This window comes from Chanodichthys erythropterus, chromosome 13 (assembly GCF_024489055.1).
Source record: "Chanodichthys erythropterus isolate Z2021 chromosome 13, ASM2448905v1, whole genome shotgun sequence".
NCBI classification, from domain to species: Eukaryota; Metazoa; Chordata; class Actinopteri; order Cypriniformes; family Xenocyprididae; genus Chanodichthys; species Chanodichthys erythropterus.
Window position 1 is genome coordinate 10,820,332 of NC_090233.1, and position 16,496 is coordinate 10,836,827.

General features: G+C 37.3%; 1 protein-coding gene across 4 annotated transcripts in view; it reads right to left on the minus strand.

Annotated features, from left to right (window-relative positions):
* clip1a (CAP-GLY domain containing linker protein 1a) overlaps window positions 1-16,496 on the minus strand; it is a 50,827-nt gene that overhangs the window by 13,801 nt on the left and 20,530 nt on the right. For 3 of the 4 annotated variants that reach the window (XM_067406369.1, XM_067406366.1, XM_067406367.1), the window contains exons 9-17: window positions 10,193-10,297; window positions 7,442-8,332; window positions 4,147-4,242; window positions 3,882-3,939; window positions 3,686-3,769; window positions 3,423-3,579; window positions 2,466-2,631; window positions 661-876; window positions 174-314 (exon numbers count right to left, since the gene is read on the minus strand). In XM_067406369.1, the coding sequence (XP_067262470.1) occupies window positions 174-314; window positions 661-876; window positions 2,466-2,631; window positions 3,423-3,579; window positions 3,686-3,769; window positions 3,882-3,939; window positions 4,147-4,242; window positions 7,442-8,332; window positions 10,193-10,297 (1,914 nt within the window). The remainder of the gene's footprint in view (window positions 1-173; window positions 315-660; window positions 877-2,465; window positions 2,632-3,422; window positions 3,580-3,685; window positions 3,770-3,881; window positions 3,940-4,146; window positions 4,243-7,441; window positions 8,333-10,192; window positions 10,298-16,496) is intronic. The other variant, XM_067406368.1, reaches the window with a different exon arrangement.

Genomic DNA, 16,496 nt, shown 5'->3' on the forward strand with positions numbered 1-16,496 from the left:
AGTCTGGGTTTGGTGTTACAGTGTCAGAACTGCAAAACACAACCGGAGTGTCACAATCCTCTTACCAGTGACTGGAAAGATCACAGAGGTGACAGGATTTGTACTTAATATAACAAAGGTGCTGAATGTAATAACATTTGGAATAAATCTTCCCGTCCTCAGGATGCACTCACCTTGCCCTGCATTTCTTGCATTACGTTTTTGAGCTGTGTCACCAGAGCCTCAGTCTCAGACTTGTCTTTCTGAAGCTGTTGGTTCTCCTGTGTCAACTGCTCCAATGAGGCCTGTGCAGTCTGTTCTGCTTTCTCTGAGGCCTAAGTGCAAGTAAGGGCAGAGTTACAGTAACAGATTTATTATTATTTAATAATAGTTGTACTTAATATTAACCCAGGACTGCACAATTATATAGATATGTTTTTGAAAGCAGTGGGAGTGAAATGACTGTTTCATAAGACTACAATATGTTTAAATGTCAAAGCATCTTGAGACTGAGCTTATAGGAATAGTATAGATGATTATTTTTAAATATACAAAACATAAAAAAGGACTTTTTATGGAAAAACAAGTTATAAATATACAAGTGTAGTTCAAGACATACACTTGCAACCCAGTGCATCAATAGTCCCACGCTCTATCACAAATGAGGAGTTATGGTCTTACCGCAGCTTTTTCTTTGAAGGTCATCAACTCTTCAATCTGTTTCTTCAGCTCCGAGCTTTCTTCCTGAGACACACTGAGCTCCTGTTGTACTTTTTCAAACTTGCTGTGTAATTCCTGCATTTCTTTGGAATGATGTTCTACAGCATCTGCAAGTGCTTTCTCTCCCAATGCATGCATGTCTTTGGCTTTAGCCTGATTGTCTTCAGCGCTTTTCTCCTGAGGAGTCACGAAAAAAGTCAGCTTTTAAGTCATATTAGAGATTTAGGGTCCAAGTACAGTGGAAAAGGGGAGTTGGTAGAAAAGTAATGATTTTTATAATGTTGAAAGTCCTAAATCATTACACTTAGGGTAGGTTTACACGACAATGATGTTCTAAAGACGTAAAAGTTTTTCTTTGCATTTTTTTGCATACAGACGACACCATTGTCAAAACGATCCCTCAGTGCTTCCCTATAGGTTTGAAATATACTTGTGGTGGTAGCTGGGCGAAAAATCCTCCTATTACCCATGGCACAAAAATGGTCTACTACATGTGACAAACAAATAATGTGTGATTTTTAACAGTATTTTTATTTATTATTATTAATTTTAAATTACATAGCATATTACATTTAATCACATACTAATATTATGCATTATTATGCATTGTTAATTATGCAAAATTACAGCATTTAAATGGTTTGCATTTTCCAATGTTCTCCTTGCTGTCATATAGTGTCTCTCTCAGTGAATGGGACGCAGATTTTACAAGTAAAATTTATAAAATGAATAATGTGTGTCAAATAATGTTCTTAGTCTTTTCTTCCTGTGGGGGAGACTACAATAATTTACTATGAATTAAATGGAAATCAAATTAAATACAATTTATCGTGTCACCAAAATACCAATAATGCCCAAAAGAAAAAGAAAAAACTTAGCGTGTGACTTTTAATTATAAACAAGCCCGAAATACACAGGTACTCTTTATTTTGAAATGTCTGTACTATTGCAGGCTGATCCTTCAGATTCTTACAATCGTCTAAAAAAATTTATATAAAAGGCCATAAAGTAGACTTTGTAATAATTCATCAACATTCATTAGCAATCACTTGGCATAAATCTGCACTTTTCATTAATTGAAAATCACTTTGAAGCAGACTGAAGCGCTGTTGCGCGAGCTTGTAGAATACGCAACAGCGCCGCCTAGTGAGTTTGCAAAATGTAGCGCCTGTGGGAATGTCAGCGGGAGTAAACAGTTCTGACGCACACGTAACGAGCAGGTATGAAACGACTAGTTTATCGATCGCGGATGGTTTCATTATCTTGCGCGGATATAAAATTGTAAGAGGATAAAAATGATAAAAGCAAAAATGTGTCACCAAATATACTTGGGCGGCCGTTATTATACTAGTCTATAGTCTATGTGTGGGAAGCACTGCGATCCCTGTTCACATGGATCCGTGAAAATGACTAAAAACGCTGTATTATGCTGCCAGGCCAGTAGTTGCCAATGTCACTTTGTAAAGAAACACTACACGCCTATGGACTAAACATAGAACACACATACACATGATGTCACCATTTTCACAAATACATGTTTTCGTAGTTTTACATAGTTTTCTGAAAACAGTTTTCAAAAGTTTGCTTTTTCAGGCCCCCAAAATGCCACTGTCATGTAAATGAATGGCAAAAACTCATAAAAAGTTTTACATTTTTAGTTGAAAACGGTGTTGTGTAAACGGCCCCTCAAACACCAAAAGAAGGTGATGCCTTTATTTCAATTGGTAACAATACAGGTGAGATTGGAGGAGTTCAAAGGTTCTCACCAAAAGCTTGATTTTCTCCTGTAGGTTGGAAAGCTCTGCTTGGTGCTTCTGCGTGAGAATTTTGGCTTCCTTCTCAGCCTGGACTTGTGCCAGTGAATGACTCTCCTCAGCCTGAGCTGCCCTCTCCTTCTCCTCTGCAAGCTGGTTCTGAAGCTCCTCTAGTGTCCTGAAATTAGATAGGATTTGTGAATTAGGTACTATTTCCTCAAATTGGTTTGATTTGTGATTTTGCAATTTAGCTCTCCGAAATATTATCAAATATGGTGTAAACTTTAAGCCCCACAACCCAAATCTTTACTATATCATTACTATAAGATCCGGAGGCTTCTTCAGCACTTGTATAAACAGTGATACGAACAGTAACGATGGTGTCGGTTTTACCGTATCAATTCAAACCAGTGTCCGATATTAAAATATTGGAAGTAGCTGCTGATCAACCCAAGCCACCATCGCAAGCATGACTTGAGCAGAATGTTTGTAAGTGGTAAGTTTTTTAGTTTTACGTACATTGTAGATGAGATGTTGGTTGGAGTTAAACTGCCGTGTTGCGTGCAAAGTGGATTTGCTTTTATGTTGCAGAAAACAGAGTCAACATGTCGACCATGCAAACCAAACTCTCCCAGGCCTCAGCTACAACTACAGTGTTTGAGGGCGGGTCAAAGTAGAAGTTGTTCGCAGGCAGCCAGTGAAGACCATAGGCTGGCATTATGCAAATTTGTTAAATGTACGTAGTTGCAAGCAGGAAGTAATGCTGGAATTACTGACGACTCATTTCAGGCATTTCCAAATCAGTTCTTTTAGGAGTCAATAACTCCATTTATTTTTGATCTTTTAAACTTTGCAGACCTTTAACATTCACAAATAGCTATATTACACACCGCATGAAAGGTAATATACTTATATTATTTTCTATGGTTTTATTTTCTAAGCAGTTTCATCAAATATACTTAAGCACACCTCTCTTTCCGATTGATTTCCTCATTCAGCTTTGTTATTAGAGTGGAATTGTCTCCCGATGATTTTGACATGTCCATAATGTCATTTTCAAGTTTAGTTTTGTCTTTGGTCAGCAGCAGGCACCTTTCTTCACTTGTTTTCAAATTTCTTTGTAAACCTTAAGATGATACATAAATACATACAGTAAATAACAGAAATAAAAACATGACATTTTGTTAGTTCCTTCTTTGATTTATAAATCGATTGATGAACTTTGTACTGACCAGCAAATTGACTCTTCATATCCTGTAATTCAGCAGAAAGAGATGTGCATTGTTCGTCTTTATTCCTGAGCTCCTCGCGTAACTCTGAGAAAGACAACAATCATCACAGTGAATGTAAAGTTCATTGAGATTTATGAAGTCTCACATATGTTAAGGCTTAACTTTGAAAAACAGAGTAATCTGTGCATATACATACCTTGATTAGTTTGAGAAGATTTGGCTTGGTCATTAGATGTTGTTTCAAGATTCTGTTTCTAGAAAATTAAGAATGTGAATTGATTTGAGGACTATGGCTGAAGCATTAATTCCTTTTAATTGGCATTGTTATTTTGTTGTGTGATGTATCAGAGGGCCACCAATTACCTTGGAACTTTTGCTCAAGTATTTTTCTCACAAGATGCTTTATTTAAAGATACCTTTAACTTGTACTTTCAATAATCAATTTTACTAGAGTTACTTACCAGCACACTAACTTCTTGCTCCAAAGAGCTCTTTTCCTGCAACAGGCCATTCAACTCTTGCTGTTTAACCTCTAGTACTGAGTTCAACCCAGTGACCTAAAGCAAGGTGTACCACCATAATGAAGGGAAATGACAAGGGACAAAACATGAGTAATGTTAGACACAAAAACTCACAAAGACCAGTGCCAGTCATACAAAGTGGAACATAAACAAAAGTGAAGGATTTAAATATTATGGAAAATAAAACCTCAGAACACTGGAAATGTTAACATGGATGTATTATGCACTAGGGCTGCATGGTTTTTTTTATTTTATTTATTTATTTATTTATTTTTTTAAAGTGTGATTGCGATTTAAAAAAACAAGTTTCAGGCTTGCTGTGCTTTGGCTGCACAAATTTGGCCAAAATTTTATATATATTAATATGGCTATGTAAACAAAATACATAATAATAATTAATTATTATCATTATTACTATTATTGTAAAATGACTAGAATTGATTCAAAAAAATAAAATGTTATACTATTGTAATATTTAACTGTAAAATAAAAAATTGAGTATTTAAGAAAAATAATATTACACAACTTTAAACGAACTCAACTTGGAGCAGAGATGGAGTTTCTTGTGGAGCAACTTCTATTGCAAACCGAGCCACTCTGAGTCAAGTTTACATGAACACAGTGCTGCGCTTCACTCTGAAATACGCACAGCGCATATATTCATATCATTAAATTGCAGCTTTTGAGATTTAAATCGCACTAAGCCAAATCGCAAATTCAGTTTTATTTTGTTTAATCATGCAGTCCTATTATGCACAATGCACAAATAAAATGATCAAACTACAAATGAATGAATGTATTGCACTTTTTACTGCAAATCCTGGAATATTGCTAACCATTAAAAAAAAATCATTGTCATTTGACAGTACTGATGTAAATTCTGACTCAATGCACCTTGAATGTGTGCAAACTTAAATTAGATTCAAGAACTGTGGCGGATGGAAAATATTTCTGTCCGTTTTCTCCTATAAAGCTACTGTATGGCTTCAGAAACTTGAAACTTCTGTTAACACTGAGATTGACAGTGCTAGTTCCCATGTGAAGATACAGAGCCTATAGAAAATCATCATACCCCTTTGAAATAGTTACTTCATTTGTCATACAGCCTGAAATCAAAACATCAAAGTAATGAAAGAAGAAGCAACAGTTCTGAAAATTAATAAAAAAACAAATGAAAAACTAAAATAACCGGGTTGGGAAACGTCATCATCCCCCTGATTTAATACTCCATAGAGTCACATTTTCCTTTAATTATAGCCCTTAATTTTTGGATATGTCTGTACTAGCTTTGCACACCCAAATTGGGGAATATTTGCCCATTCTTATGTGCAGAATTCCTCAAGTTCAGTCAAATTCCTTTTCGTGGTGAGTTGCTCTCTTCAAGTCCATCCACAGATTTTCTAGTGGATTTCAAGTCAGGATTGCATTGGAAATCCTACGACTTGGCCACTCAAGGACATTCACCTTCCTATCCTTTAGCCAATGTTTTTTTTTTTTTTTTTGGCGCTATATTTAGGATCATTGTTGAGTTGGAAGGTGAAGGACCTGTCAATCACCAGCTGTCTTGAAGAAGGATCCAGGTTTTTCTCAAGAATTTGGATCCATATTCCCTTCAATCCTGACCAATCGCTTTGGTTGGTGTTCTGTGCTTGATTTTCATTGTGTATTGTTAGGCAAAATTTGTAAATAAAGCTGGAAAGCTTTTTTTTTATGACAAATACATTAACTATTTCAAAGGGGTATAATTATTTTCATAGGCACTGTATAATGTGTCCAACGATAGAGAATTTGCTCTTATTTATATCGTGGTTATTCTTTATCGAAAATGTATTCACACATTAGCGTGATGAAGAGACGACGAATGAAAGATTAATGAATAAGAAAATAGAGAGCCGGATGTGTTTGATAATAGCTAGCTAACCAGAATAATATCTAGCAAACCGGTTGGTTGTAAATTCCACCTTGCACCCGACCCCATGAATGGAACATGAATGACTTCTCAAACGTATTCTAAAAACTGGCCTCCAGCTATTAGACAAGGTTAACAGAGGCCGGTCATTTGTTATGCCTGACTCACGGCCCCAAAGATCACAATTTACATGTGTTAATGATTGTATATTATGTGATGTTTCACTGATAGACACAAAATTGATCTCATTCTGAACAACTTTGCCTCAAGAACCAAATTGTTTGTTAAATATTTGAGATAAAAAAAATAAATAAATAAAAAAACTCGCAAAATAGTCCTATGTTTTTCGATCAATGTCAACAAAACCAGTGTACTATAAATCTCTAGACTCCCTAAACCAGGGATAGGCCACTGTCCTGCAGAGTTTAGCTCTAATCCTGAAGAAGAAAAAGAAAAAAAAACACCTGCTTGTAGCCTAAAGCCCAAAGTATACTTTACTTTTTACTTGATGCGAATTTCATCATCAGAAGAGTATGCACATACTGTGTGCGCGCACCGCTGGATTTTTGTAACCGCATGTATTGTATGCGCAGATTGCACATGTGCATTTATTTTTTTTTGCAGTAATTAGTTTATCCACAATGTGGCAACCATGCCCTGGGGGCGTCAATTTACAAGGTAGTCAAAGAAAAACTGCACAAACAGAACAGACCAGAATGCATGCAAGCTACGAAGACGCATGCAAGCCTATATAGACAATAGATTGTGTGAAGAGGTTAGAAAATACCCTCATTTGTACAAATCTAGCATGAAAGAATACAAAGATGTTTACATGGGTTATAACTTGTTGCGAGAGACATGCGTCGAACGCCTGTGCACGTGCACGAGTCAAATGAAGTATACTTTGCAAGGCTGTGCATTCGACTGTACGCGTATACTAGAGTTCATGTAAAAGAAATTTGTATACCCAGGGCTTTAATAATCCTGAAGACATTGATTAGCTAGTTCAGGTGTTTGAATAGGGCTGAAGCTAAACTATGCAGGACAGCAGCACTTCAGGACTGACATTGACTATCCCTGCTCTAGACCAATAATTATCAAAAATTGTTGATCTTCACTATTTGTAATGGGTATAACAGGTTCATTTAAATTGTGGGCATGGCCAAGTTTACCCAGAGACCAGAAACAACAACAAAAAAGAAATTAAAACAAAAGAGGTTCATGGATCCGTTGGCCATTTTTAGATTCCTTGTAATATATGTTCTACATGCATACTGTGTATAGTATAGTCCTGTGGTTGTGGGATAAATGCACCTGAAGGCCTACCTTTTCTTCCTGAGATCTGGCTTTACTTTTTGCCTCCTCTATTTGGGTCAATAACCTTTGCATCTCTTGGTTTCCTTGACTGTGCTGTGACTGTAGAGTCTGAAGGGCTGAACTTTGCTCCAGAGCTTCTTGCTCCTTTTCATGCAAATGTTGACTTAACTTAGCTCCTGTGTCTTCTAACTCTTTTACCCTGATCTCAGCATTGTGAAGTTTTCCCAAGGCATCCTCCAATTCCACCAGGTGCTGCTCCTCCACCTTCTCCAGATTGGTGCGTAGAGATTCTATCAGTTGCTCCTTCTCTTCAGTGACTCTCAGAAGTTGTGCCTCGTGTTCTTTGGATTCACTCGTCCTCCCTATGGCTTGAGAAGCATGCTTGTTAGCGAGCTCCTCGAGCTCCAGTTTATGTGTCAATTTTAACTGTTCCAGAGAATTAAGTAGCTCAATTTCGCCTGCTTTATGGGAGGCTTTGAGCTCCTCCAAGACTTGCTGGTGTGAGGCCTCAACTGATGCTAGTTTAGCATGCCACTGCTCAATGATTTTTGAGTTCTCCTCCTCAGATTTTGCCAGCTGACCTACAAGCTGCTCATTATCCTTTGACAAGCGACCTGAGGCTGACTGGAGCTCCGACAAGGACTCACTGTGTGCTTTTTCTCGAGACTCAAGCATCTCACGCAAAGACGATAGCTCTGCTTGGTGACTGTCGCTTTGAGTGGCCAGCTGTGTACGGAGGGAACAGAGCTCGTCCTGGAGTGATGCCACGATAGAGTTAGGAAACCCATCCTGGCCTGGTACAGCTTCCAATGACTTGCGAAGAGAAGCTACCTCCTTATCCCTTAACGCAAGATCCCGCTCCAACTCCAAGATACGAGACTTCTCAGAGACTGTGGCCACCTAAAAGAAAAAATGGTCTTTTATTAAACTATATGTGCTCTATGGATAATTGAGAACTTAATTGATGATATGAATATAAACAACTTTTCAGGTATAATAGACGTGGATAATTAAAGAGATTTTCATAGAATTTAAGTTCTTTTCAATTTGCCAACTAAAGGCCATGACACACCAAACCACATCAAACTGTGCTGATGCCTCGCGTCACCATTGTCTGGTTGCACTTGAACACACCGCAAAGACTCATCTCATACGTTCTGTGTCTGCATGGCCATAGTCAGCATTCCTTATTCAAAAAAGGAAACCAAAACTAGGACTGCAGATAAACAAATGCCACTTGACAATATTCTCATATTAAAATGCTCAGATAAGATGAACATGTGAAATTAGAAGAGCCTTCTCTGTGTGACCTGTTGACTTCATTGTTTGCTTGTCTGAATCACTTTTGTTTCTTTTCATCCACTGGTTCGATAACTGCCAGACGCTGATTCAACATGCTCAATTGGCCCAAAAACTGCCAACAGGGTCTGACTAGAGCTGACGGTGCAAAACACCACAAAAACTGAGCTTACAGACACTCAATGATGGCCCAACTTTGGCCTAAAATCAGGCTTGGTGTGTCACAGCCTTTAAGCTGTAGTACTAATTAAAAATCATTGAAACAAGAAATCTGAAATTGATTGGGTTGGGATAAAGTCTTTAAAAGAATGGGAACAACCCCAAAATTGATCATCTAACAGGGTTCCCACACTTGAAATGATTTTTAGGACCTTGCAGGTTGCAGGATAAAGGGTTTTTTTTTTGTTGTTGGGAAGATTTCCATTTGTATGCCATATTTTTCTTTTAATTTTATCAAATTCAGTAAGACCTTCAATCTTCAAGCTCTACACAACCACTCCCTACTAGCAATATGAAACATTTTAAAGCAGAGGAAAAAATACAAAATTGTTTATTCTCTATCAAACTTTCTAAGGTTGTACTCATTTCCATTGGACAATTTTAAAATCCCCTGATTTTTCTGTTTTTCTATAACTGTGGGAACCCTGATATAAAAATTATTTTGTGATTTAAACCTGTATGTATATTAAGACAGCACAATGATATTACAGCAATGAGATATTTAGTGTGTTAGTAATCATTCATCAAATTAGTTATTAATTGGAATAACTGAACAAAATGCAGTGAAGATCCCTGTGACACCCTGATGTGTGTAAAAAAAATTAAAAAAAATAATAAAAAAAACTTCTTAGCTGGAGCACTCAAAAAATATTAAGGCCTAAATTTAAGATTTATTTATTTGAATTGCATATAACTGATTACACAGTTTTAACAGTTTATTAAACTTGTGATGAATATCTCTCAGTCATATATAAGTACGAAACAGTTTATTACTAACTATTTGTATATTTAATTTTATGAAATGTTTATTTATTTAAATTGATTAGAATCAGCATGAATCTATTCATTGTAAAAAATGTATTCAGTTAAAAAGTTTGAACATGGTTCAAATATAGATAACTAAACTATAGAGGAATAAGCAATATAAAATATATGCGATTGAAATCAAATGGATTTATTGATGATAAATATATGAATCTGGTTATTGTGTATTTAAAACACATTTAGTTTAATCGTACTATTACATGTTTCTTACCGTTTCATTTATGCATGACTGACAAATATGCAGATTAAGTGCAATAGTTTGTTAAAACCGTGTAATCCAAATAGATGGAAATTTTATATGCAATTCAAATCCATACATCTTAAATTTAGGCCTAAATATTTTTTGAGTGAGCACTGTAGCTCCGGTGACATATCTTCAGTGATCCTTGACCCGTAGCCCAGGTGAAGCTCCATTACCCTAGAGTCTTCTAACTCCCTCTGAAGTTTGTCAGCTTTGGTCTTTTCAAATAGAAGACTCTGTTCAAGCTCCTTTAGGAGGGCATGCTCCAGCTGCGTCTGCGTCTGTTAGTACAGAAAGGGGAGAGGAAGAAAACAACCAGTGCCACCATCACATGCCAGCCTGATGCAGAAAGGGGGTGAGGAGGAAAGTTGTGGAAATGTAACGCAGAAAAAGAGAAGGACGATGTTGTGATGAATGCAAGTCAGATCAATGCCACAGCTGGGGAAGGTGTGAGGAAACTTTGTAGCGAAGCATTGGTCAAAGCTTATGAACATGCTGATGATGGCCAAATGAATAAAAACACCAGACACTGAATGCCATGCAGCATTATAGTGATTGAGGGTTAGGAACGGTAACAAAAATGGTACTTTGACCACAACAAAAAGCAGAGAAAAAATGGGGGGAAATATCTGATAATTAATTATTAAAGTAATAACTAAGAACTATATCAAATGAAACATTATTATACTGATCTAAAAAAACAAAAAAACAAAACAACAACAACAAAAAAAAACAAAAAACAAAACAAATGAGATCTTCACATAGGTTAGTTACTTGTTAGGGCATCTTACAGACTCAACCAAAATTCAAAATGCTTCAAAAGACTATTTAATAACAAAAAATGTACCACCATGTACATTGTGTAGGCTTGATGGACTTCCCAAAAGTTGATAATTTCATTTTCTACTTCATTTTCAATGGAAAATTACCTTTGTTATTTTAGAACAGTTTAACAATTTTAAATATATTGTTAGTACTGCTACAAATACAATACATTCAGAAAGTATTCAAACCCCTTCATTTTCTAACAATGTGGTGTTACAGCTTTATGCTAAAATGCTTTAATTTTTTTCACATTAATCTAAACTCCATTCACCTTAAACACAAAGCAAAGCTTGGTTTGCTCCAGGCGTGATGTTTAGAACTTGTTTAGAACTGTATTCATCAGACCAAAGAATCTTTCTTTTTTTTCCGGTTGCACTTTATTTTACAGTATATGCACTCGCGTGTACTTACAGTGTACTTACCTAAGAAAGTAATGCGTAATATAAGGTAACTACATGGGTTCGGGTTAGGTTTAGGGGTAGGTTCAGGGTTAGTACCCAGTTATTATTACCCTAGTTATTACCCAGTTATTGCAATTACTATAATAAATACATAATATGTACATGGGAAACAGGACTGAGAAATAACTTTTACTGTACAGTACATGTAGCCAAAATCTGCATGATTAGGAACTCCAGTATATGAGCATGAACCACAAAAAAAACTTTGTGTGACAAGAAGACTTTATTAATTAGACTGTACACTTAGACTAATCTAACATACATACACATTCATGCACAGAGTTTAGCAATGGAAAGAGAAGCAAAGCAGAATATAGGAAAGCAAGAAGTTATCACATTGTTTAAAATTCAGCAGATCAACAGCCTTGAGCAAACAGTTTCTTAGTTCTAACACACACTTCTTTCAAGGGGGTAGGGGATACTTAATGTATCAAATAATGAGATTAAGTCTGATACTTGCTTTTCTGAATAAAAAATTGAATAAAAGTGTCCTGATAGGCTCCAGCTGATCTTTGCTGAAGTTGTCTTGATGAGAGAGAACCAGTTTGAAGATCTTTGGTGAATGGAAAGACAAGGCTGCAGTCTAACTTAGAAGACCTCTAGTTCAGCATCATCTTCACATCAGAATTTCTCAGAATCCCCATGGATCTTGTGATCTTTTAAAGTTTGAGGATGTCACACCTTTAAGAAGTCTGTGAGCCAATAAGGAGTCATATTTTTGGAGGGAAACTATCTTCTAACAGGGTGTTTTGCATATGAAACTGAATTTGGGTGTTGAGAGGAGAAACTTAAGATTCTTACAATACTAATATGTAAGAGAATTGTGTATGCAATGTAAATGAACCAAGGAAATTAAAATAGCAGTTCATAGCATATGAACATGCTATACATGTGATCTTGGTTAACCACAGTGTCCAATTCTGAATAATTCCTTCAAATGAGTTTGAATTGATACATATGCAAAACAATGTAAAAGGAAAAATCACTACAGTTACAGCTACATCCCCCCCCTTTTAGACAACAGTGAGCAATGGCAAAGATGTATGAACATTTGACATGCATCTGGTGGGCTCTCTGGTCGTTCATGCCTTCCACAGTTGTGGTTGTTACGTGGTGGATGCTGTTTTCAGGTTATGGTGTAGGCTGTTGCAAGGTTCAGGTATCGATGCAGCAGTTGTCGAAACAGTGTCACCTGTCATCTTGCCAGGATTCAGAAGTTCTTTCTTACCAGTAGTCTTCAGAGTTCTGTTCGAGGAGCTCTCTTGCTACTATCAGCAGCTCCTGTAACTTGGGTGGAGGCGGGTATGGCCGTCTTCGAGCTGCCTCTGATTTGTACCTGTTTGAAGACTGTTGACGTGGATGTTGCCGTCGACTGCTGCGGGATATCCAGTAAGGTTTCCAGGGTACTTTTCCAGAAGAATCTGATCTCTTCCATTGCTTTTCCCAGTTGATCTGTACCATGGTGACGGTTTCATCCTCTGCTGACTGGAAGCTATTGTAGCTTTTTATTGAAGGACTTTGCGTTGTAGCAATGCTATGTGCCTTCTGCTGTCAGCTGGGAATTTTGGATGTTACTCAGAATCTCTGACATCTTGGGATACCTTTTTGAGAAGGCCTTGTGTTTTTTAAAGACCATCTGTGTCAGGTCACACAGTTTTTGGATAGGCATTGTGTGGTGGCAGGCCATGATGCCTAAATGGTAACTCACAATGGGATGTAGATTTCAGAGAAAAAGGCTCTTGAAGCTTGCATCCTCCCCCATCTCAGGTTCATTGTGAGCTCCAAAGCAGGTTTGTCTGAGTCAGTTATAGTAAGCCTTAGGAGTTTCATGGTTATACAAAGCAGATGGAATATGTCTCGGGTGTTCACACTGTACATCATTTGCAGGTGGATATCAATGGTGTGGTCGTGGACCTCATGGTCTCCTGCAGAAGTTGGTGCAAGGTGGTTAACATTTCTAGCTAATCTGTTGAGGTCTTTGAGGGGCACTCCATGTGCAGTTTTAGGGTTCCTCTGAATTAATAATTTTTTTTCTGGTGGTTGCAGAGGCTTTCAGGAAACTGGGTGCAGAGGGTTTTGGGTACCCCAACCTTTGTATCTTGGTTGGGGAGGTTGCTCTGCTGATCGCATGTGGTGGAGTGAGATGTTTCTCCTGATGTGGTTCCTTCTGCAGCAATTAATAGTGTCTCAGTTCTCTTTAGACCATATCAAATTCATCTTCAGTGTTGTCCAGCTACTGCATCAGAGCTTCAATTCTAGCTCTGGATGTTTTCAGGTGACTTTCACAGGCCCTGATTCTGGCATCTTTGTCCAGGAGTTCATAATTTGCTGTTTTTAACAGTGACTCTTTGTGAAAAAGTGTTTTTTCCAGCTGCTCTCGTTGCTCGGTACCTCTCAGAGTCTTTTGAAGAATTTTGATTTCCTCCCAAGACTCCATTCTGCCAGGGTCCTTGTGTCTGGCCTGAGCCTTGATCTCTAGCTGGTCTATTTGGCTTTGAGCACCTTTCAGATCCTTGCGGGACTCTGTGATCTGTTGCATGAGGTTGTTTACCTCCTGTTTCAGATCCATGAGGTTGTGGGCTAGGGAGATGATAACCTTGGTCAGCTCTATGCGGTCGTGACCCTCGCTTGGGTCATGTGTCATCAGTCCTCTTCCCTTGTTGTCCAGGTGCTTTTGGCTCTGGTACTGTAGGTTGTCAGCAGCCCTGGATATAAGGGTGTTCCTCACAATGCCTTGGCAGGCCTCCAAGTTTCCTGTCTGGACAGTTAGGTTGAGCACCTGTGACATTCTGGCACACTTGTGGTGAGAGTAAAAGGCAAGAGACTAATGCAAGACCAAACAGACATTGGAGCTAATGGTGTAGTGGAGCAGCTAGGTGTATAAAGCACAGCTAGGTTTAATAGCAGGATGCTAAGATTTGTGTGGATTTTAGTATATTTGCTGAAAGGGGTGAAAGACTACTGTTCCTATTGTCAAATTAAAACTCAGAACTTACTGATGGTTCAACACAGGCTTGGTCTCTGAAGAAATGAAGAAAAAGCAAAAGGAAGAGGAGACCTTTCCTATTCAGATTGTGTTTATTATTGGTGCTCAAAATTATAGTTATGCCTCAGCAATCATATAGATTACTTATGTAGCAGGGTCATAAAATTGGAGCAACCGCTGAAAATAAAGTCAAGAAGGAAAGTATGCCTAGTTCCTTTTGAGGTTCAGTAAGAAAATGAAACCATACTAGAACAAATAGGAAAATTATTCTCCCGTTACACAGCACAATTTAATTAAATGTATAATTAACTGAGTAACTAGCATTCAGGAAGAAATGCACCTAAAAAAGTTAAAGTGAAAATGAGCTGAGAATAATTATATATAAGGAAAGAGAAAATGAAAATCAGAAACCAGGGAGTAGGTTGAGAGGTGGTGGTTAATCATTTCACACTGCAGACACACAAGCAGTATTTAAAACATACAATGCTAATTGGTAATGCTAAGAGTTTGGCTTATGCCTTAGGACTGCTAAGTAGCTTAGCTTAAGTGAAGGGACGCAAGGACGTGTTAGCCTAGCCAGCTAAGGTGGTTTGTTTACAATATGGCGTGTGACGTATGTGCTATTTGGAGTTAGCACTTCCTGTGCCAATTCAAACAATTTTTAAAGAATGTCTGTATGTTTCAAATAAACCACTCACAGTCTGTTAACATGTGGTGCTTACACTTTCAGAACTGTAAGACTTTGTTCTTACATTCGTTAAAATTTAAACCATACTAATGCAAACTACATTAAACGACAGGTTTTCTGTACTTGTTTTAAAGGAGTAGTTACAAGGCTTTACGGTTATTTAACAATTGCTTAAGCATACACAGTTATGTGCCTTTACACACAAATAATGAAGCATAGTTTTACAAATTTAATTCTGCTTGACAAGTGAAACAATTAATCACCAGATAGATATGCTTGTAGATATATAATAAAAATTTTGATGAATGGCACCAATCAAACTATAATTTATAAGGCCTTTACGATGTAGAAAGAGGAAAATCACTCAAATCTACCTTCTATATTACAGTGTACTGAGATTTCTTCATCAGCAACAGGCTAAGGGATTCTGCAATTAGGATTTCATCATCCAAAACATAAAAATTCATTCTGGTACAGTTTATACATGCTGTTGAGCTGAGATTCCTGTCAGAACAGACTTACGCTTTAATACTGACATTAGGGTTTCTTTGATAAAATCAGATTAACCTTACAGACTGACACCATTTGAAGATATGCTGAAATGCATTAAAGGTGTCAATTCAAGCTATCGCTTTATCTGCATTTAAACAAGCCAGAAACTAGAGACCTAAATGCATATTGCATGTCGTGTCCTATTCTGACTGGAATTATCAAATGCACACCTTTTGGGTTGACAGTGGTTTAAGCTTATAACCTTTCTTTAATCATGCTTGCATTCTCCACCATCAACAAATTAGCCCAAAAGTGAAATATGAATAAGTAATTATGTTTAAGTTATAATTAGTTATAAATATTTAGATCAGCTGTAAGAATTAACTTGATGTTGTACAATTAATACCACAATCAACTAACCTGTTTGTTTAGCCAACACTCAGTGTTAATGGTTTATTAATTCTAAAATGTTCATTTCCGGGGTACGGGAAATAACTTTCTTACTGTACAGTACTACTTAGGGCATGCAGCCAAAATGTTCATCATTAGGGACTCCAGTATATGAGCATGAACTACAAAAAACTTTATGTGTGACAAGAAGAAGACTTGATTAACTAGACTAAACACTTAGACTAATCTAACCCGCACACGTGTTCATGCATACAGTTTAGCAATGGAAAAGACAGCTAAAGCAGAACACAGGAAAGCAAAAAGTTATCACAAATTCAGCAGATCAACAGCCTTGAGCAAACCATCAGTTTCTTAGTTCTAACACACCCTTCTTTCAAAGGGTAGGGGACACATAATGTATCAAATAATGAGACTAAGTTTGATACTTGCATGTCTCGCTTATTTGAATATGATGCAATTTGTTGAGGCTTCAGCTGATTTTTGCTGAAGTTGTCTTGATGAGAGAGAACCAGTTTGAGGAACTTTGGTGAATGGAAAAACAAGGCCGCAGCCTGGCACAAACTTAGGGGTTCTTAGAAGACTCCTAGCTCAGCATCTTCTTCACATCAGAATTTCCC